Below are 18367 nucleotides of genomic sequence, written 5' to 3'. Positions count from 1 at the left end.
GTCTCCCCATTCACAGTGAATTGTTTTTCTGATTGATTATCATCATCAACATCATTCCAGCCATGAGGCTGGCCCAAGGAAGTTAATTCTTCAAAACATTCACCCTCAATTTATTTCAGATGGTCACATTTTCCAGGGTAGGTCTGTCCAGCACTGGATATAGTGCCCGGGGTGGGTGTGTACAGCACTGGATACACTGCCCGGTTGTGCCCAGCACTGGATATAGTGCCCGGGGTGGGTGTGTATAGCACTGGATACACTGCCCGGTTGTGCCCAGCACTGGATATAGTGCCCAGGGTGGGTGTGTACAGCACTGGATACATTGCCTGGGGTGAGTGTGTACAGCACTGGATACAGTATCAGGGTGAGTGTGTCCAGCATTGGATACATTGCCTGGGGTGAGTGTGTACAGCACTGGGTACAGTATCAGGGTGGGTGTGTACAGCACTGGATACATTGCCTGGAGTGAGTGTGTACAGCACTGGATACAGTGTCCAGGGTGGGTGTATACAGCACTGGATACAGTGTCCAGGGTTAGTGTGTCCAGCACTGGATCCAGTGTCTGAGGTAGGTTATATCAGTTAAACCAGGCTGGTTTCATTGTGCTGACTGTCGTATGTACTGTACTGTATTTAACTGGAGCAGAGCGAGTTGATATTAATGACTAGATTCTTACCTTTGAGCATGGTCTGCTGATGTTTGGCAGTGCAGATTAATCTACTGATTCCTTCTATAACTTGGCTCTTTGAGTCCAGCTCTTTTTCCCTTGGTTTCTTACTTAAAAACATCACTGGAAGGAGAGAGAAAAACAACATTCCCTCACACACACAGACGCATTCTCGTCAGTAAGAGACCTGTCTCCCTGTTAGAGGCCTCTTCCTCTGCCCTGGTGAGGTGTACATGTCCTTACATGCATAATGCCAGGTGAGAGTGAGAGCAGAGAGTTTTGTAACATGCAGGTATGGACATGGCGTTCCCCACGCTGTGAATCATTTCCTGATGGAGAGCTGGGACAACACACTTGTTAACAGAAATCAGTGTCTTACTGGACATGTGCCTCCGACAATCATGGCAATTAGCAAAAGCAGCATTTATTTATGTATCTGATCTATTAGACCTCCCACCCTACAGAAGGTGAAAAAAGCAAAATATTTAAGGAATCATCCTGTACTTAATTTTAATTAAGAAATAAAAACATCTATGTTGTCATAATTAGATTAGATTAGATTAGATTAGATTATTTACAGTATGGAAACAGGCCCTTCGGCCCAACAAGTCCACACCGCCCCGCTGAAGCGTAACCCACCCATACCCCTACATCTACATTTACATTTACCCCTTACCTAACACTATGGGCAATTTAGCATGGCCAATTCACCTGACCTGCACATCTTTGGAATGTGGGAAGAAACCGGAGCACCCGGAGGAAACCCACGCAGACACAGGGAGAATGTGCAAACTCCACACAGTCAGTCACCTGAGGCAGGAATTGAACCCGGGTCTCTGGCGCTGTGAGGCAGCAGTGCTAACCACTGTGCCACCATGCAGCCCACCATGCGGTGTGGACTTGTTGGGCCGAAGGGCCTGTTCCACACTGTAAGTAATCTAATCTAATAATATTCACCAGCTCAACATATCCCACAGTGTTTTCCTGCCATGGAGGTCCATGAATAGTATGGTCACTGTTGCTATACAGAGATGCAGCAGCACCTCCCCAGTTTGCTCTCAGGAGCAGCAATCAGCAGTAAACTGGTTTCAGTGAGACTGATTAACACATACATATTGGTCCCTAGGAGAACCTCTCTTCCACACACACACTGACCTGAGACAGCAGACACCATAGGCAGACATTGAGAGATCGATGGCACAGGGCTGTGGAAAGTTTTTGTTCTGATCCCTTTAAACTGTGATGAACACCCAGGCAGGCAAGTTTAATCCTGGGTTTCCAAAGCTTGGTAGTGCCCAGAGTTCTGGTCTTTGCCCTCTATTACTGCTTTCAACCACTCTATCATTAGAGAGGAACATGGGCCCTAAAATCTGGAATTCCCTCCTGGAACGTTGGCTCTCTCCTGGAGCACCAACCAAGTCTCTGATGTGAGACTTAAACCCATAAGTTCCTGATTCCAAGGGAAGAGTGTTCCTCACTAAGTCAGTGCTGAACGTACGAGGTAGGACAGTTAGTTCCCTGCTTGTGGAGTGAACAGAATAGGAAGGAGGAGGTGAGATGCAAGTGCTGAATGGGCACTGGGCCAGACCCTGTGGAACTTGGGGGTAAATCCAGTGTAAGGTGTGGGTTTAGGGCACAGCCTCATTCTCCTGGATATGCTGCACCAAATCAGGGTCTGGTGGGTGAAAAAAAGCCTAATTTAGAGAGTGTGCTGTAGGAACTGGAACCATGTCAGACTGGTGCATGCTGTGGTTAAGGCTGGGATGGATACAGATGGAGTTATTACCCCGAGATTAGGCGAATTCACCTGGCCAGTTAGGAACAGAAGGGATGCCAACTACCAACATTAGGTCCTGCTGTATCACCTTGACAGGCTCAGTATTTTCCACTTGACAGTATCGGACAGTGGTCCCAATGTGTTCCGTAACTCCCCTCATGCAATACTGTCTCTGTCCCTCTCTCTAACAAGTCACCTTACTGAAACTGGATTGCTATCCATCCCACTCTGCTCTCACCTTTCTTATTCTTTTCTTTAGTTACCACCGTCATCAGCATGGTAGCTGGTGGCACCATCTCTCCACCATTCGGTAGGCGGGTCACTTGCAGGGACCGGAAGTTGCTCTTCAAGGTGTTCTTGTTGCCAATGTCCCGTTTCTCACCGTCCCGTTTCTTATCAGGCAGCTGTGTTGTCCAGTAATCAACCTGCAGCCCCATCACTTCAACTCCACTCCCTAGGGAGCTGGCAAGGGAACCAAGGAGAGAGATTCTGTAAGAGGCAGTGTGCTGATTTTCACTCACACTTCACTCAGCCCCAGCTCAGGTTAGCAGTGAAGTGACCTCCTGCTCCTCAGATGTTGCCTGACTGGCTGTGCTTTTTGACTCTGATCTCCAGCATCTGCAGTGCTGCCTTTCTCACAGTGCAGTGACCCTGTCTGCGAGGCCCTGTGCTGCTGTCATCTCTAGACATCCACCAGGTTGCCCACTACATTCACAGAGATGTTATGGTACAGAAAGAGACCATTCACCCCCTCTCTGTGTATTTTGCTTTAGTGTCAATCTCTACATTTTCCCCGTTCTTACACATTGTTTCTATTTGATTAACCATTCCAATTCCCATCTTGATCCCTCTGCCACATTTCCAGGCAGTACATTTCACACCCTAACTTCTCGCTGGGTGAAACAATTCTGTTTAAACTCTCATTGATTTCTTTTGCAAAACAGGTTAAACTTGTGCTCTCTGATTCATGATCCTTACATGAACAAAAAGAGTTTATTCCTTTCTAACTTGTCCAAATCTTTTAGGATTTTGAAAACCTCAATCAAATCTCCTGTCAGCCTTCTCATCTGTAAGGAGAACAGTCTCAATTTCTCCAATTTATCCTCATCACTCAACTTTCTCATTCCTGAGGGTTGTCCTGGGACATTGCTACTGCGCTCTGAACAATCAGTTTATGTGCTTCCTGAAGTCTCACTGGCCGGTTCAGCATTTATTGTCCGTCCCTAGTTGCCCTTAAGAAGGTGGTGGTGAGCTGCCAAAGGCCTCTTCCATGCTGTAGATGCGAGTGTAGTAACTGTACTGATACAGCCTGACCAGGAGCAGTGCCTGGGTTCTCTCCAAAAACTCTTCAACTGCTATTGCTGGATAGATGTCAGGGCTCATTGCGTCCAACAGGTCAGTGAGCCCAAACTTTTCTTGAGATTAGGTGGAGTAAATTGGCTGAAAACTAGTATCTGTAATGCTGCCCACTGACTGAAATCCCCTCTCCCTGACTGAAACCCCCCCTCCCTGACTGAAATCCCCACTGCCTGACTGAAATCCCCACTCCCTGACTGAAATACCCCCTCCCTGACTGAAATCCCCTCTCTCTGACTGATATTCACCCTCTCTGACTGAAATCCCGTCTCCCTGACTGAAATCCCCCCTCCCTGACTGAAATCCCCTCTCCCTGACTGAAACCCCCCCTCCCTGACTGAAATCCCCACTCCCTGACTGAAACCCCCCCCCCTCTGACTGATATTCACCCTCTCAGACTGAAATCCTCTCTCCCTGACTGAAATACCCCCTCCCTGACTGAAATCCCCTCTCTCTGACTGATATTCACCCACTCTGACTGAAATCCCGTCTCCCTGACTGAAATCCCCCCTCCCTGACTGAAATCCCCACTCCCTGACTGAAATCCCCTCTCCCTGACCGAAATCCTCTCTCCCTGACTGAAATCCCGTCTCCCTGACTGAAATCCCCCCTCCCTGACCGAAATCCTCTCTCCCTGACTGAAATCCCGTCTCCCTGACTGAAATCCCCCCTCCCTGACCGAAATCCCCCCTCCCTGACTGAAATCCTCTCTCCCTGACTGAAATCCCCCCTCCCTGACCGAAATCCTCTCTCCCTGACTGAAATCCCCACTCCCTGACTGAAATCCCAACTCCCTGACTGATATTCACCCGCTCTGACTAAAATCCACACTCCCTGATTGAAATCCTCCCCCCCGACTGAAATCCCCACTCCCTGTCTGAAATCCCCTCTCTCTGACTGAAATCCCCCCTCCCTGACTGAAATCCCCTCTCTCTGACTGAAATCCCCCCTCCCTGACTGAAATCCCCTCTCTCTGACTGAAATCCCCCCTCCCTGACTGAAATCCCCTCTCTCTGACTGAAATCCCCCCTCCCTGACTGAAATCCCCTCTCTCTGACTGAAATCCCCCCTCCCTGACTGAAATCCCCTCTCTCTGACTGAAATCCCCCCTCCCTGACTGAAATCCCCTCTCTCTGACTGAAATCCCCTCTCTCTGACTGAAATCCCCTCTCTCTGACTGAAATACCCCTCTCTGACTGAAATACCCCCTCCCTGACTGAAATCACCTCTTCCCTGACAGAAAACCCCCCTCCCGGACTAAAATCCCCCACTCCCTGACTGTAATCCCCCCTCCCTGACTGAAATCCCCCCTCCCTGACTGAAATCCCCACTCTCTGACTGATATTCACCCTCCCTGACTGAGACGCCCACTCCCTGACTGAAATCCCCCCTCCCTGACTGAAATCCCCTCTCCCTGACTGAAACCCCCCCGACTGAAATCCCCCTCCCTGACTGAAATCCCCCACTCGCTGACTGAAACCCCTCCGACTGAAATCCCCTCCCTCACTGAAAACCCCCCTCCCTGACGGAAACACTCCCTCTCTGATTGAAACCGTCCCTCCCTGACTGAAACCCCCCTCCCAGACTGAAATCCCCCCTCCCAGACTGAAATCCCCCCTCCCTGACTGAAATCCTCATTCCCTGACTGAAACTCCCTCTGCCTGACTGAAACCCACCCTCCCTGACAGAAATCCCCCTCTGACTGAAAGCCCCCCTCTCTGACTGAAACCCCCCTCTCCCTGACTGAAACCCCCCTCTCCCTGACTGAAATCCCCACTCCCTGACTGAACACCCTTATTCTCTGACTGAACTCCCCCTCTCTCTGACAGAAATCCCCGCTTCCTGACTGAAATCCCCCCTCTCTAACTGAAATCCCCTCTCCCTGACTGAAATCCCCCCTCCCTGACTGAAATCCCCCCTCTCTAACTGAAATCCCCTCTCCCTGACTGAAATCCCCTCTCTCTGACTGAAATCCCACACCCTGATTGAAACCCCCCTCCCTGACTGAAATCCCCCTCCCTGACTGAAATTCCCCCTCCCTGACCGAAATCCCCCTCTCCCTGACTGAAATCCCCCCTCCCTGACTGAAACCCCCCCTCCCTGACTGAAACCCCCTCTCCCTGACTGAAATCCCATACCCTGACTGAAACCCCCCTCCCTGACCGAAATCCCCCTCTCCCTGACTGAAATCCCACACCCTGACTGAAACCCCCCTCCCTGACTGAAACCCCCCCTCCCTGACTGAAATCCCCACTCCCTGACTGAACACCCTTATTCTCTGACTGAACTCCCCCTCTCTCTGACAGAAATCCCCGCTTCCTGACTGAAATCCCCCCTCTCTAACTGAAATCCCCTCTCCCTGACTGAAATCCCCTCTCTCTGACTGAAATCCCACACCCTGATTGAAACCCCCCTCCCTGACTGAAACCCCCTCTCCCTGACTGAAATCCCACACCCTGATTGAAACCCCCCTCCCTGACTGTAATCCCCCCTCCCTGACTGAAACCCCCTCTCCCTGACTGAAATCCCATACCCTGACTGAAACCCCCCTCCCTGACCGAAATCCCCCTCTCCCTGACTGAAATCCCACACCCTGACTGAAACCCCCCTCCCTGACTGAAACCCCCCCTCCCTGACTGAAACCCCCTCTCTTCCTGACTGAAACCCCCCTCCCTGACCGAAATCCCCCTCTCCCTGACTGAAATCCCACACCCTGACTGAAACCCCCCTCCCTGACTGAAATCCCCTCTCCCTGACTGAAACCCCCTCTCCCTGACTGAAACCCCCCTCCCTGACTGTAATCCCCTCTCCCTGACTGAAACCCCCCTCCCTGACTGAAACGCCCCCTCCCTGACTGAAATTCCCTCTCCCTGACTGAAATCCCACTACCCTGACTGAAATCCCCACTCCCTGACTGAACACCCTTATTCTCTGACTGAAATCCCCCTCTCTCTGACAGAAATCCCCGCTTCCTGACTGAAATCCCCCCTCTCTAACTGAAATCCCCTCTCCCTGACTGAAATCCCCTCTCCCTAACTGAAATCCCCCCTCCCTGACTGAAATCCCCCCTCTCTAACTGAAATCCCCTCTCCCTGACTGAAATCCCCTCTCTCTGACTGAAATCCCACACCCTGATTGAAACCCCCCTCCCTGACTGAAATCCCCCTCCCTGACTGAAATTCCCCCTCCCTGACCGAAATCCCCCTCTCCCTGACTGAAATCCCCCCTCCCTGACTGAAACCCCCCCTCCCTGACTGAAACCCCCTCTCCCTGACTGAAATCCCATACCCTGACTGAAACCCCCCTCCCTGACCGAAATCCCCCTCTCCCTGACTGAAATCCCACACCCTGACTGAAACCCCCCTCCCTGACTGAAACCCCCCCTCCCTGACTGAAACCCCCTCTCTTCCTGACTGAAACCCCCCTCCCTGACCGAAATCCCCCTCTCCCTGACTGAAATCCCACACCCTGACTGAAACCCCCCTCCCTGACTGAAATCCCCTCTCCCTGACTGAAACCCCCTCTCCCTGACTGAAACCCCCCTCCCTGACTGTAATCCCCTCTCCCTGACTGAAACCCCCCTCCCTGACTGAAACGCCCCCTCCCTGACTGAAATTCCCTCTCCCTGACTGAAATCCCACTACCCTGACTGAAATCCCCTCTCCCTGACTGAAATCCCCCCTCCCTGACTGAAGTCCCCCCCTCCCTGACTGAAATCCCCCTCTCCCTGACTGAAATCCCCCTCTCCCTGACTGAATTCCTCCCTCCCTGAGTGAAACCCCCCTCCCTGACTGAAACCCCCTCTCCCTGACTGAAATCCTCTCTCTCCATGATTGAAATCCCCCTTCCCCAACTGAAGTCCCCCCGCTCTGATTAAATCCCTCTCCCTGACTGAAATCCCCTCCCCCTAACTAAAATTCCCTCTCCCTGACTGAAACCCCCCCTCCCTGACTGAAACCCCCCCTCCCTGACTGAAATCCCCTCTCTCCCTGACTGAATTCCTCCCTCCCTGAGTGAAACCCCCTCTCCCTGACTGATATCCCCTCTCCCTGACTGAAATCCCCTCTCTCTGACTGAAATCCCCCCTCCCTGACTGAAATCCCCCCTCCCCAACTGAAGTCCCCTCTCTCTGACTGAAATCCCCCCTCCCTGACTGAAATCCCCCTCCCCCACTGAAATCCCCTCTCTGACTGAAGTCCCCCCTCCCTGACTGAAACCCCCTCTCCCTGACTGAAATCCCATACCCTGACTGAAACCCCCCTCCCTGACTGAAACCCCCCTCCCTGACTGAAATTCCCCCTCCCTGACTGAAATCCCCCCTCCCTGACTGAAACCCCCCTCCCTGACTGAAATTCCCCCTCCCTGACTGAAATTCCCCCTCCCTGACTGAAACCCCCCTCCCTGACTGAAATCCCCCCTCCCTGACTGAAACCCCCTCTCCCTGACTGAAATCCCCCCTCCCTGACTGAAACCCCCTCTCTCTGACTGAAATCCCACTACCCTGACTGAAACCCCCCTCCCTGACTGAAACCCCCCTCCCTGACTGAAATTCCCCCTCCCTGACTGAAATCCCCCCTCCCTGACTGAAATCCCCACTCCCTGACTGAAACCCCCCTCCCTGACTGAAATTCCCCCTCCCTGACTGAAATCCCCACTCCCTGACTGAAACCCCCCTCCCTGACTGAAATTCCCCCTCCCTGACTGAAATCCCCCCTCCCTGACTGAAATCCCCACTCCCTGACTGAAACCCCCCTCCCTGACTGAAATCCCCCCTCCCTGACTGAAATCCCCACTCCCTGACTGAAATCCCCCCTCCCTGACTGAAATCCCCACTCCCTGACTGAAACCCCCCTCCTTGACTGAAATCCCCCTCTCCCTGACTGAAATCCTCTCTCTCCATGATTGAAATCCCCCTTCCCCAACTGAAGTCCCCCCTCTCTGACTTAAATCCCCTCCCCCTAACTAAAATTCCCTCTCCCTGACTGAATTCCTCCCTCCCTGAGTGAAACCCCCTCTCCCTGACTGAAACCCCCTCTCCCTGACTGAAATCCCCCCTCCCTGACTGAAATCCCTCTCTCCCTGACTGAAATCCCCTCTCCCTGACTGAAATCCCCTCTCCCTGACTGAAATCCCCTCTCTGCCTGACTGAAATCCCCCCTCCCTGACTGAATTCCTCCCTCCCTGAGTGAAATCCCCTCTCCCTGACTGAAATCCCCTCTCTCCCTGACTGAAATCCCCCCTCCCTGACTGAAGTCCCCTCTCCCTGACTGAAATCCACTCTCCCTGACTGAAATCCCCCCTCCCTGACTGAAGTCCCCTCTCCCTGACTGAAATCCACTCTCCCTGACTGAAATCCCCCCTCCCTGACTGAAGTCCCCTCTCCCTGACTGAAATCCCCTCTCCCTGACTGAAATCCCCCCTCCCTGACTGAAATCCCCCCTCCCTGACTGAAGTCCCCTCTCCCTGACTGAAACCCCCTCTCCCTGACTGAAATCCTCTCTCTCCATGATTGAAATCCCCCTTCCCCAACTGAAGTCCCCCCTCTCTGGGTTAAATCCCTCTCCATGACTGAAATCTCCTCCCCCTAACTAAAATTCCCTCTCCCTGCCTGAAACCCCCCCTCCCTGACTGAAACCCCCCCTCCCTGACTGAAATCCCCTCTCTCCCTGACTGAATTCCTCCCTCCCTGAGTGAAACCCCCTCTCCCTGACTGATATCCCCTCTCCCTGACTGAAATCCCCTCTCTCTGACTGAACTCCCCCCTCCCTGACTGAAATCCCCCCTCCCCAACTGAAGTCCCCTCTCTCTGACTGAAATCCCCCCTCCCTGACTGAAATCCCCCCTCCCCCACTGAAATCCCCTCTCTGACTGAAGTCCCCCCTCCCTGACTGAAACCCCCTCTCCCTGACTGAAATCCCATACCCTGACTGAAACCCCCCTCCCTGACTGAAACCCCCCTCCCTGACTGAAATTCCCCCTCCCTGACTGAAATCCCCCCTCCCTGACTGAAATCCCCACTCCCTGACTGAAACCCCCCTCCCTGACTGAAATTCCCCCTCCCTGACTGAAATCCCCCCTCCCTGACTGAAACCCCCCTCCCTGACTGAAACCCCCTCTCTCTGACTGAAATCCCACTACCCTGACTGAAACCCCCCTCCCTGACTGAAATCCCCCCTCCCTGACTGAAATCCCCACTCCCTGACTGAAACCCCCCTCCCTGACTGAAATTCCCCCTCCTTGACTGAAATCCCCCTCTCCCTGACTGAAATCCTCTCTCTCCATGATTGAAATCCCCCTTCCCCAACTGAAGTCCCCCCTCTCTGACTTAAATCCCCTCCCCCTAACTAAAATTCCCTCTCCCTGACTGAATTCCTCCCTCCCTGAGTGAAACCCCCTCTCCCTGACTGAAACCCCCTCTCCCTGACTGAAATCCCCCCTCCCTGACTGAAATCCCTCTCTCCCTGACTGAAATCCCCTCTCCCTGACTGAAATCCCCTCTCTGCCTGACTGAAATCCCCCTCCCTGACTGAATTCCTCCCTCCCTGACTGAAATCCCCTCTCTCCCTGACTGAATTCCTCCCTCCCTGACTAAAATCCCCTCTCCCAGATTGAAATCTCCACTCTGACTGAAATCCACTCTCCCTGACTGAAGTCCCCTCTCCCTGACTGAAGTCCCCTCTCCCTGACTGAAATCCACTCTCCCTTACTGAAATCCCCCCTCCCTGACTGAAGTCCCCTCTCCCTGACTGAAGTCCCCTCTCCCTGACTGAAATCCACTCTCCCTGACTGAAATCCCCCCTCTCTTACTGAAATCCCCCTCTCCCTGACTGAAGTCCCCTCTCCCTGACTGAAATCCCATCTCTCCCTGACTGAAATTCCCTCTCCCTGACTGAAATCCGCCTTCCATGACTGAAATCCCCCTCTCTCTGACTGAAATCCCCCTCTCTCTGACTGTAATCTCCCCTCCCTGACTGAAATCCCCCTCTCCCTGACTGAAATCCCCTCTCCCTGACTGAAATCCCCTCTCTGCCTGACTGAAATCCCCCCTCCCTGACTGAAATCCCCCCCTCCCTGACTGAAATCCCCCTCTCCCTGACTGAAATCCCCCCCTCCCTGACTGAAATCCCCCTCTCTCTGACTGAAATCCCCTCTCTGCCTGACTGAAATCCCCCCTCCCTGACTGAAACACCCCCTCCCTGACAGAAATCCCCTCTCTGCCTGACTGAAATCCCCTCTCCCTGACTGAAATCCCCCTCTCCATGACTGAAGTCCCCCCCTCCCTGACTGAAATCCCCCCTCCCTGACTGAAATCCCCTCTCTGCCTGACTGAAATCCCCCCTCCCTGACTGAAACCCCCTCTCCCTGACTGAAATCCCCTCTCCCTGACTGAAATCCCCTCTCCCTGACTGAAATCGCCCTCTCCCTGACTGAAGTCCCCCCCTCCCTGACTGAAATCCCCTCTCTGCCTGACTGAAATCCCCCCTCCCTGACTGAAACCCCCTCTCCCTGACTGAAATCCCCTCTCTGTCTGACTGAAATCCCCCTCTCCCTGACTGAAGTCCCCCCTCCCTGACTGAAATCCCCTCTCTGCCTGACTGAAATCCCCCCTCCCTGACTGAAACCCCCCCTCCCTGACTGAAATCCCCTCTCTGCCTGACTGAAATCCCCTCTCCCTGACTGAAATCCCCTCTCCCCGACTGAAATCCCCCTCTCTGACTGAAATCCCCTCTCCCCGACTGAAATCCCCCTCTCTGACTGAAATCCCCACTCCCTGACTTAAACCCCCCTCTCCCTGACTGCAATCCCCCTCCCTCTGACTAAAATCCCCTCTCGCTGACTGAAATCCCCCCACCGACTAAAATCCCCTCTCCCTTAATGCCATCCCCACTCTCTGACTGAAATGTCCTCTCCCTGACGGAAGTTCCCTTTCCCTGACTGAAATCCCCCCTCTCTGACTGAAATCTCCTCTCCCTGACTGAAATCCCCTCTCCCTTAATGCAATCCCCCCTCTCTGACTGAAATCCCCTCTCGCTGACTGAAATCCCCCCACCGACTAAAATCCCCTCTCCCTTAATGCTATCCCCCCTCTCTGACTGTAATCCCCACTCCCTGACTGAAATCCCCTCTCTCTCTGACTGAAATCCCCTCTCCCTTAATGCAATCCCCATTCCCTGACTGAAATCCCCTCTCCCTTAATGCTATCCCCCCTCTCTGACTGAAATCCCCACTCCCTGACTGAAATCCCCTCTCTCTCTGACTGAAATCCCCTCTCCCTTAATGCAATCCCCACTCCCTAACTGAAACCCCATCTCCCTTAATGCAATCCCCACTTCCTGACTGAAATCCCCTCTCCCAGATTGAAATCCCCCTCTCCCTGACTGAAATCCCCTCTCCCCGACTGAAGTCCCCCTCTCCCTGACTGAAATCCCCCTCTCCCTGATTGAAATCCCCCTCTCCGTGACTGAAGTCCCCTCTCCCTGACTGAAATCCCCTCTCTCTGACTGAAGTCCCTCTCTCCCTCCTGAAATCCCCCCGAGACTGAAATCCCCTCTCCCCGACTGAAGTCCCCCTCTCCCTGACTGAAATCCCCCTCTCCCTGAGTGAAATCCCCCCTTCCCTGAGCAGTATGTGTATGATATATGTCCGTGATTACAGGTGTGAACCTGACTCAGTCCTACAAAGCCATCACAGTCTGAGAAATGAGCCATTGGGTCAGTATCAAACTGGGAAATTTGTGACATCCGTGAAACATCCATGAATTTAAACCTTACCCAGCTCCAGATAGGATTCCTGAGACAGAAGGAGAAGGTGGTGGGGTGGCGTTGATGTCCTTGGTATATGCTGTGGTGCTGGACGTTGGTGTTGGAGACAAGATCCCAACATTACACAAAGTGGCATCATCGGAGTCCACTATAAAATAGAAGTCAGCTGGTATTTAATCAGCTGGTTGCATTTAATCCTCAAAATGCAGCAGGCAAGACACAGAACACCATTCCCCAAGCAAGAGAGTCATTCACCAAACCAATGTACACACTCCCCCCCACCACTGACACTACCCACAGCCCCGTGTACACACTCCCCCCCACCACTGACACTACCCACAGCCCCGTGTACACACTCCCCCCCACCACTGACACTACCCACAGCCCCATGTACAGTCCCCCAAATCACTGACACTACCCCCAGCCCCGTGTACACTCACCCCCATCACTGACACTACCCCCAGCCTCGTGTACACTCTCCCCCATCACTGACACTACCCACAGTCCCGTGTACACACTCCCCCATCACTGACACTACCCACAGTCCCGTGTACACACTCCCCCATCACTGACAATATCCAGAGCCCCGTGTACACACTCTCCCCCATCACTGACAATATCCACATCCCCGTGTACACTCACCCCCATCACTGACACTACCCACAGTCCCATGTACACTCTCCCCCATCACTGACACTACTCACAGTCCCATGTACACTCTCCCCCCATCACTGACACTACCCCCAGCCCCGTGTACACTCTCCCCCCATCACTGACACTACCCACAGCCCCATGTACACTCTCCCCCCATCACTGACACTACCCCCAGCCCCGTGTACACTCTCCCCCCATCACTGACACTACCCACAGCCCCATGTACACTCTCCCCCATCACTGACACTACCCACAGCCCCGTGTACACACTCCCCCACCACTGACACTAGCCCCAGCCCCATGTACACTCTCCCCCATCACTGACACTACCCACAGCCCCATGTACACTCTCCCCCCATCACTGACACTACCCACAGCCCCATGTACACTCTCCCCCATCACTGACACTACCCACAGCCCCGTGTACACACTCCCCCATCACTGACACTACCCACATCCCCGTGTACACACTCCCCCCATCACTGACACTACCCCCAGCCCCGTGTACACACTCCCCCATCACTGACACTACCCACATCCCCGTGTACACACTCCCCCCATCACTGACACTACCCACAGCCCCATGTACACTCTCCCCCATCACTGACACTACCCACAGCCCCGTGTACACACTCCCCCCATCACTGACACTACCCACAGCCCCATGTACACTCTCCCCCATCACTGACACTACCCCCAGCCCCGTGTACACTCTCCCCCCATCACTGACACTACCCACAGCCCCATGTACACTCTCCCCCATCACTGACACTACCCCTAGCCCCGTGTACACTCTCTCCCATCACTGACACTACACACAGCCGCGTGTACACACTCTCCCCCCATCACTGACACTACCCACAGCCCCATGTACACTCTTCCCCCATCACTGACACCACCCACTGCCCCGTGTACAGTCTCCCCCATCACTGACACTACCCACAGCCCCATGTACACACTCTCCCCCCATCACTGACACTATCCACAGCCCCAAGTACACACTCCCCCATCACTGACAATATCCACAGCCCCAAGTACACACTCCCCCATCACTGACAGTACCCATAGCCCTGTGTACACTCTCCCCCCATCACTGACACTACCCCCAACCCCGTGTACACTCTCCCCCATCACTGACACTACCCACAGCCCCATGTACACACTCCCCCCATCACTGACACTATCCACAGCCCCAAGTACACTCTCCACCCATCACTGACACTACCCACAGCCCTGTGTACACTCTCCCCCATCACTGACACTACCCCCAGCCCCGTGTACACTCTCCCCCCATCACTGACACTACCCCCAGCCCCGTGTACACTCTCCCCCATCACTGACACTACCCACAGCCCCGTGTACACTCTCCCCCATCACTGACACTACCCACAGCCCCATGTACACTCTCCCCCATCACTGACACTACCCACAGCCCCATGTACACACTCCCCCCATCACTGACACTACCCACAGCCCCGTGTACACTCTCCCCCATCACTGACACTACCCACAGCCCCATGTACACTCTTCCCCATCACTGACACTACCCACAGCCCCGTGTACACACTCCCCCATCACTGACACTACCCACAGCCCCAAGTACACACTCCCCCATCACTGACACTACCCACAGCCCCATGTACACTCTCCCCCATCACTGACACTACCCCTAGCCCCGTGTACACTCTCTCCCATCACTGACACTACCCACAGCCGCGTGTACACACTCTCCCCCCATCACTGACACTACCCACAGCCCCAAGTACACTCTCCACCCATCACTGACACTACCCACTGCCCTGTGTACACTCTCCCCCATCACTGACACTACCCCCAGCCCCGTGTACACTCTCCCCCATCACTGACACTACCCCCAGCCCCGTGTACACTCTCCCCCATCACTGACACTACCCACAGCCCCGTGTACACTCTCCCCCATCACTGACACTACCCACAGCCCCATGTACACTCTCCCCCATCACTGACACTACCCACAGCCCCATGTACACACTCCCCCCATCACTGACACTACCCACAGCCCCATGTACACTCTCCCCCATCACTGACACTACCCACAGCCCCATGTACACTCTTCCCCATCACTGACACTACCCACAGCCCCGTGTACACACTCCCCCATCACTGACACTACCCACAGCCCCAAGTACACACTCCCCCATCACTGACACTATCCACAGCCCCGTGTACACTCCCCCCCATCCCTGACACTACCCACAGCCGCGTGTACACTCTCCCCCATCACTGACACTACCCACAGCCCCATGTACACACTCCCCCCATCACTGACACTACCCACAGCCCCATGTACACTCTCCCCCATCACTGACACTACCCACAGCCCCATGTACACTCTTCCCCATCACTGACACTACCCACAGCCCCGTGTACACACTCCCCCATCACTGACACTACCCACAGCCCCAAGTACACACTCCCCCATCACTGACACTATCCACAGCCCCGTGTACACTCCCCCCCATCCCTGACACTACCCACAGCCGCGTGTACACTCTCCCCCATCACTGACACTACCCACAGCCCTGTGTACACTCTCCCCCATCACTGACACTACCCACAGCCCCGTGTACACTCTCCACCCATCACTGACACTACCCACTGCCCTGTGTACACTCTCCCCCATCACTGACACTACCCCCAGCCCCGTGTACACTCTCCCCCATCACTGACACTACCCCCAGCCCCGTGTACACTCTCCCCCATCACTGACACTACCCACAGCCCCGTGTACACTCTCCCCCATCACTGACACTACCCACAGCCCCATGTACACTCTCCCCCATCACTGACACTACCCACAGCCCCATGTACACACTCCCCCCATCACTGACACTACCCACAGCCCCATGTACACTCTCCCCCATCACTGACACTACCCACAGCCCCATGTACACACTCTCCCCCCATCACTGACACTACCCACAGCCCCATGTACACTCTTCCCCATCACTGACACTACCCACAGCCCCGTGTACACACTCCCCCATCACTGACACTACCCACAGCCCCAAGTACACACTCCCCCATCACTGACACTACCCACAGCCCCATGTACACTCTCCCCCATCACTGACACTACCCCTAGCCCCGTGTACACTCTCTCCCATCACTGACACTACCCACAGCCGCGTGTACACACTCTCCCCCCATCACTGACACTACCCACAGCCCCAAGTACACTCTCCACCCATCACTGACACTACCCACTGCCCTGTGTACACTCTCCCCCATCACTGACACTACCCCCAGCCCCGTGTACACTCTCCCCCATCACTGACACTACCCCCAGCCCCGTGTACACTCTCCCCCATCACTGACACTACCCACAGCCCCGTGTACACTCTCCCCCATCACTGACACTACCCACAGCCCCATGTACACTCTCCCCCATCACTGACACTACCCACAGCCCCATGTACACACTCCCCCCATCACTGACACTACCCACAGCCCCATGTACACTCTCCCCCATCACTGACACTACCCACAGCCCCATGTACACTCTTCCCCATCACTGACACTACCCACAGCCCCGTGTACACACTCCCCCATCACTGACACTACCCACAGCCCCAAGTACACACTCCCCCATCACTGACACTATCCACAGCCCCGTGTACACTCCCCCCCATCCCTGACACTACCCACAGCCGCGTGTACACTCTCCCCCATCACTGACACTACCCACAGCCCCATGTACACACTCCCCCCATCACTGACACTACCCACAGCCCCATGTACACTCTCCCCCATCACTGACACTACCCACAGCCCCATGTACACTCTTCCCCATCACTGACACTACCCACAGCCCCGTGTACACACTCCCCCATCACTGACACTACCCACAGCCCCAAGTACACACTCCCCCATCACTGACACTATCCACAGCCCCGTGTACACTCCCCCCCATCCCTGACACTACCCACAGCCGCGTGTACACTCTCCCCCATCACTGACACTACCCACAGCCCTGTGTACACTCTCCCCCATCACTGACACTACCCACAGCCCCGTGTACACTCTCCACCCATCACTGACACTACCCACTGCCCTGTGTACACTCTCCCCCATCACTGACACTACCCCCAGCCCCGTGTACACTCTCCCCCATCACTGACACTACCCCCAGCCCCGTGTACACTCTCCCCCATCACTGACACTACCCACAGCCCCGTGTACACTCTCCCCCATCACTGACACTACCCACAGCCCCATGTACACTCTCCCCCATCACTGACACTACCCACAGCCCCATGTACACACTCCCCCCATCACTGACACTACCCACAGCCCCATGTACACTCTCCCCCATCACTGACACTACCCACAGCCCCATGTACACTCTTCCCCATCACTGACACTACCCACAGCCCCGTGTACACACTCCCCCATCACTGACACTACCCACAGCCCCAAGTACACACTCCCCCATCACTGACACTATCCACAGCCCCGTGTACACTCCCCCCCATCCCTGACACTACCCACAGCCGCGTGTACACTCTCCCCCATCACTGACACTACCCACAGCCCCATGTACACACTCCCCCCATCACTGACACTACCCACAGCCCCATGTACACTCTCCCCCATCACTGACACTACCCACAGCCCCATGTACACTCTTCCCCATCACTGACACTACCCACAGCCCCGTGTACACACTCCCCCATCACTGACACTACCCACAGCCCCAAGTACACACTCCCCCATCACTGACACTATCCACAGCCCCGTGTACACTCCCCCCCATCCCTGACACTACCCACAGCCGCGTGTACACTCTCCCCCATCACTGACACTACCCACAGCCCTGTGTACACTCTCCCCCATCACTGACACTACCCACAGCCCCGTGTACACTCTCCCCCCCATCACTGACACTACCCACAGCCGTGTGTACACACCCCCCATCAATGACACTACCCACAGCCCCATGTACACTCTTACCCCATCACTGACACTACCCACAGCCCTGTGTACACTCTCCCCCATCACTGACACTACCCACAGCCCTGTGTACACTCTCCCCCATCACTGACACTACCCACAGCCCTGTGTACACTCTCCCCCATCACTGACACTACCCACAGCCCTGTGTACACTCTC

General features: G+C 54.8%; 1 protein-coding gene across 3 annotated transcripts in view; it reads right to left on the bottom strand.

The window, feature by feature from the left end:
• Positions 1–18367, bottom strand: part of LOC140455247 (phosphofurin acidic cluster sorting protein 2-like) — a 580263-nt gene that overhangs the window by 22306 nt on the left and 539590 nt on the right. For all 3 annotated transcript variants that reach the window (XR_011952804.1, XM_072549988.1, XM_072549975.1), the window contains 3 exons: positions 12572–12710; positions 2683–2906; positions 677–790 (listed from right to left, as the gene is read on the bottom strand). Coding sequence is in view for 2 of the 3 variants with exons in the window: in XM_072549988.1 (XP_072406089.1) it covers positions 677–790; positions 2683–2906; positions 12572–12710 (477 nt within the window). In the remaining variant the exon portion in view is untranslated. The remainder of the gene's footprint in view (positions 1–676; positions 791–2682; positions 2907–12571; positions 12711–18367) is intronic.

Source organism: Chiloscyllium punctatum, chromosome 3 (genome assembly GCF_047496795.1).
Source record: "Chiloscyllium punctatum isolate Juve2018m chromosome 3, sChiPun1.3, whole genome shotgun sequence".
Taxonomy (NCBI): domain Eukaryota; kingdom Metazoa; phylum Chordata; class Chondrichthyes; order Orectolobiformes; family Hemiscylliidae; genus Chiloscyllium; species Chiloscyllium punctatum.
This window is presented reverse-complemented; position numbering and strand designations above follow the sequence as displayed.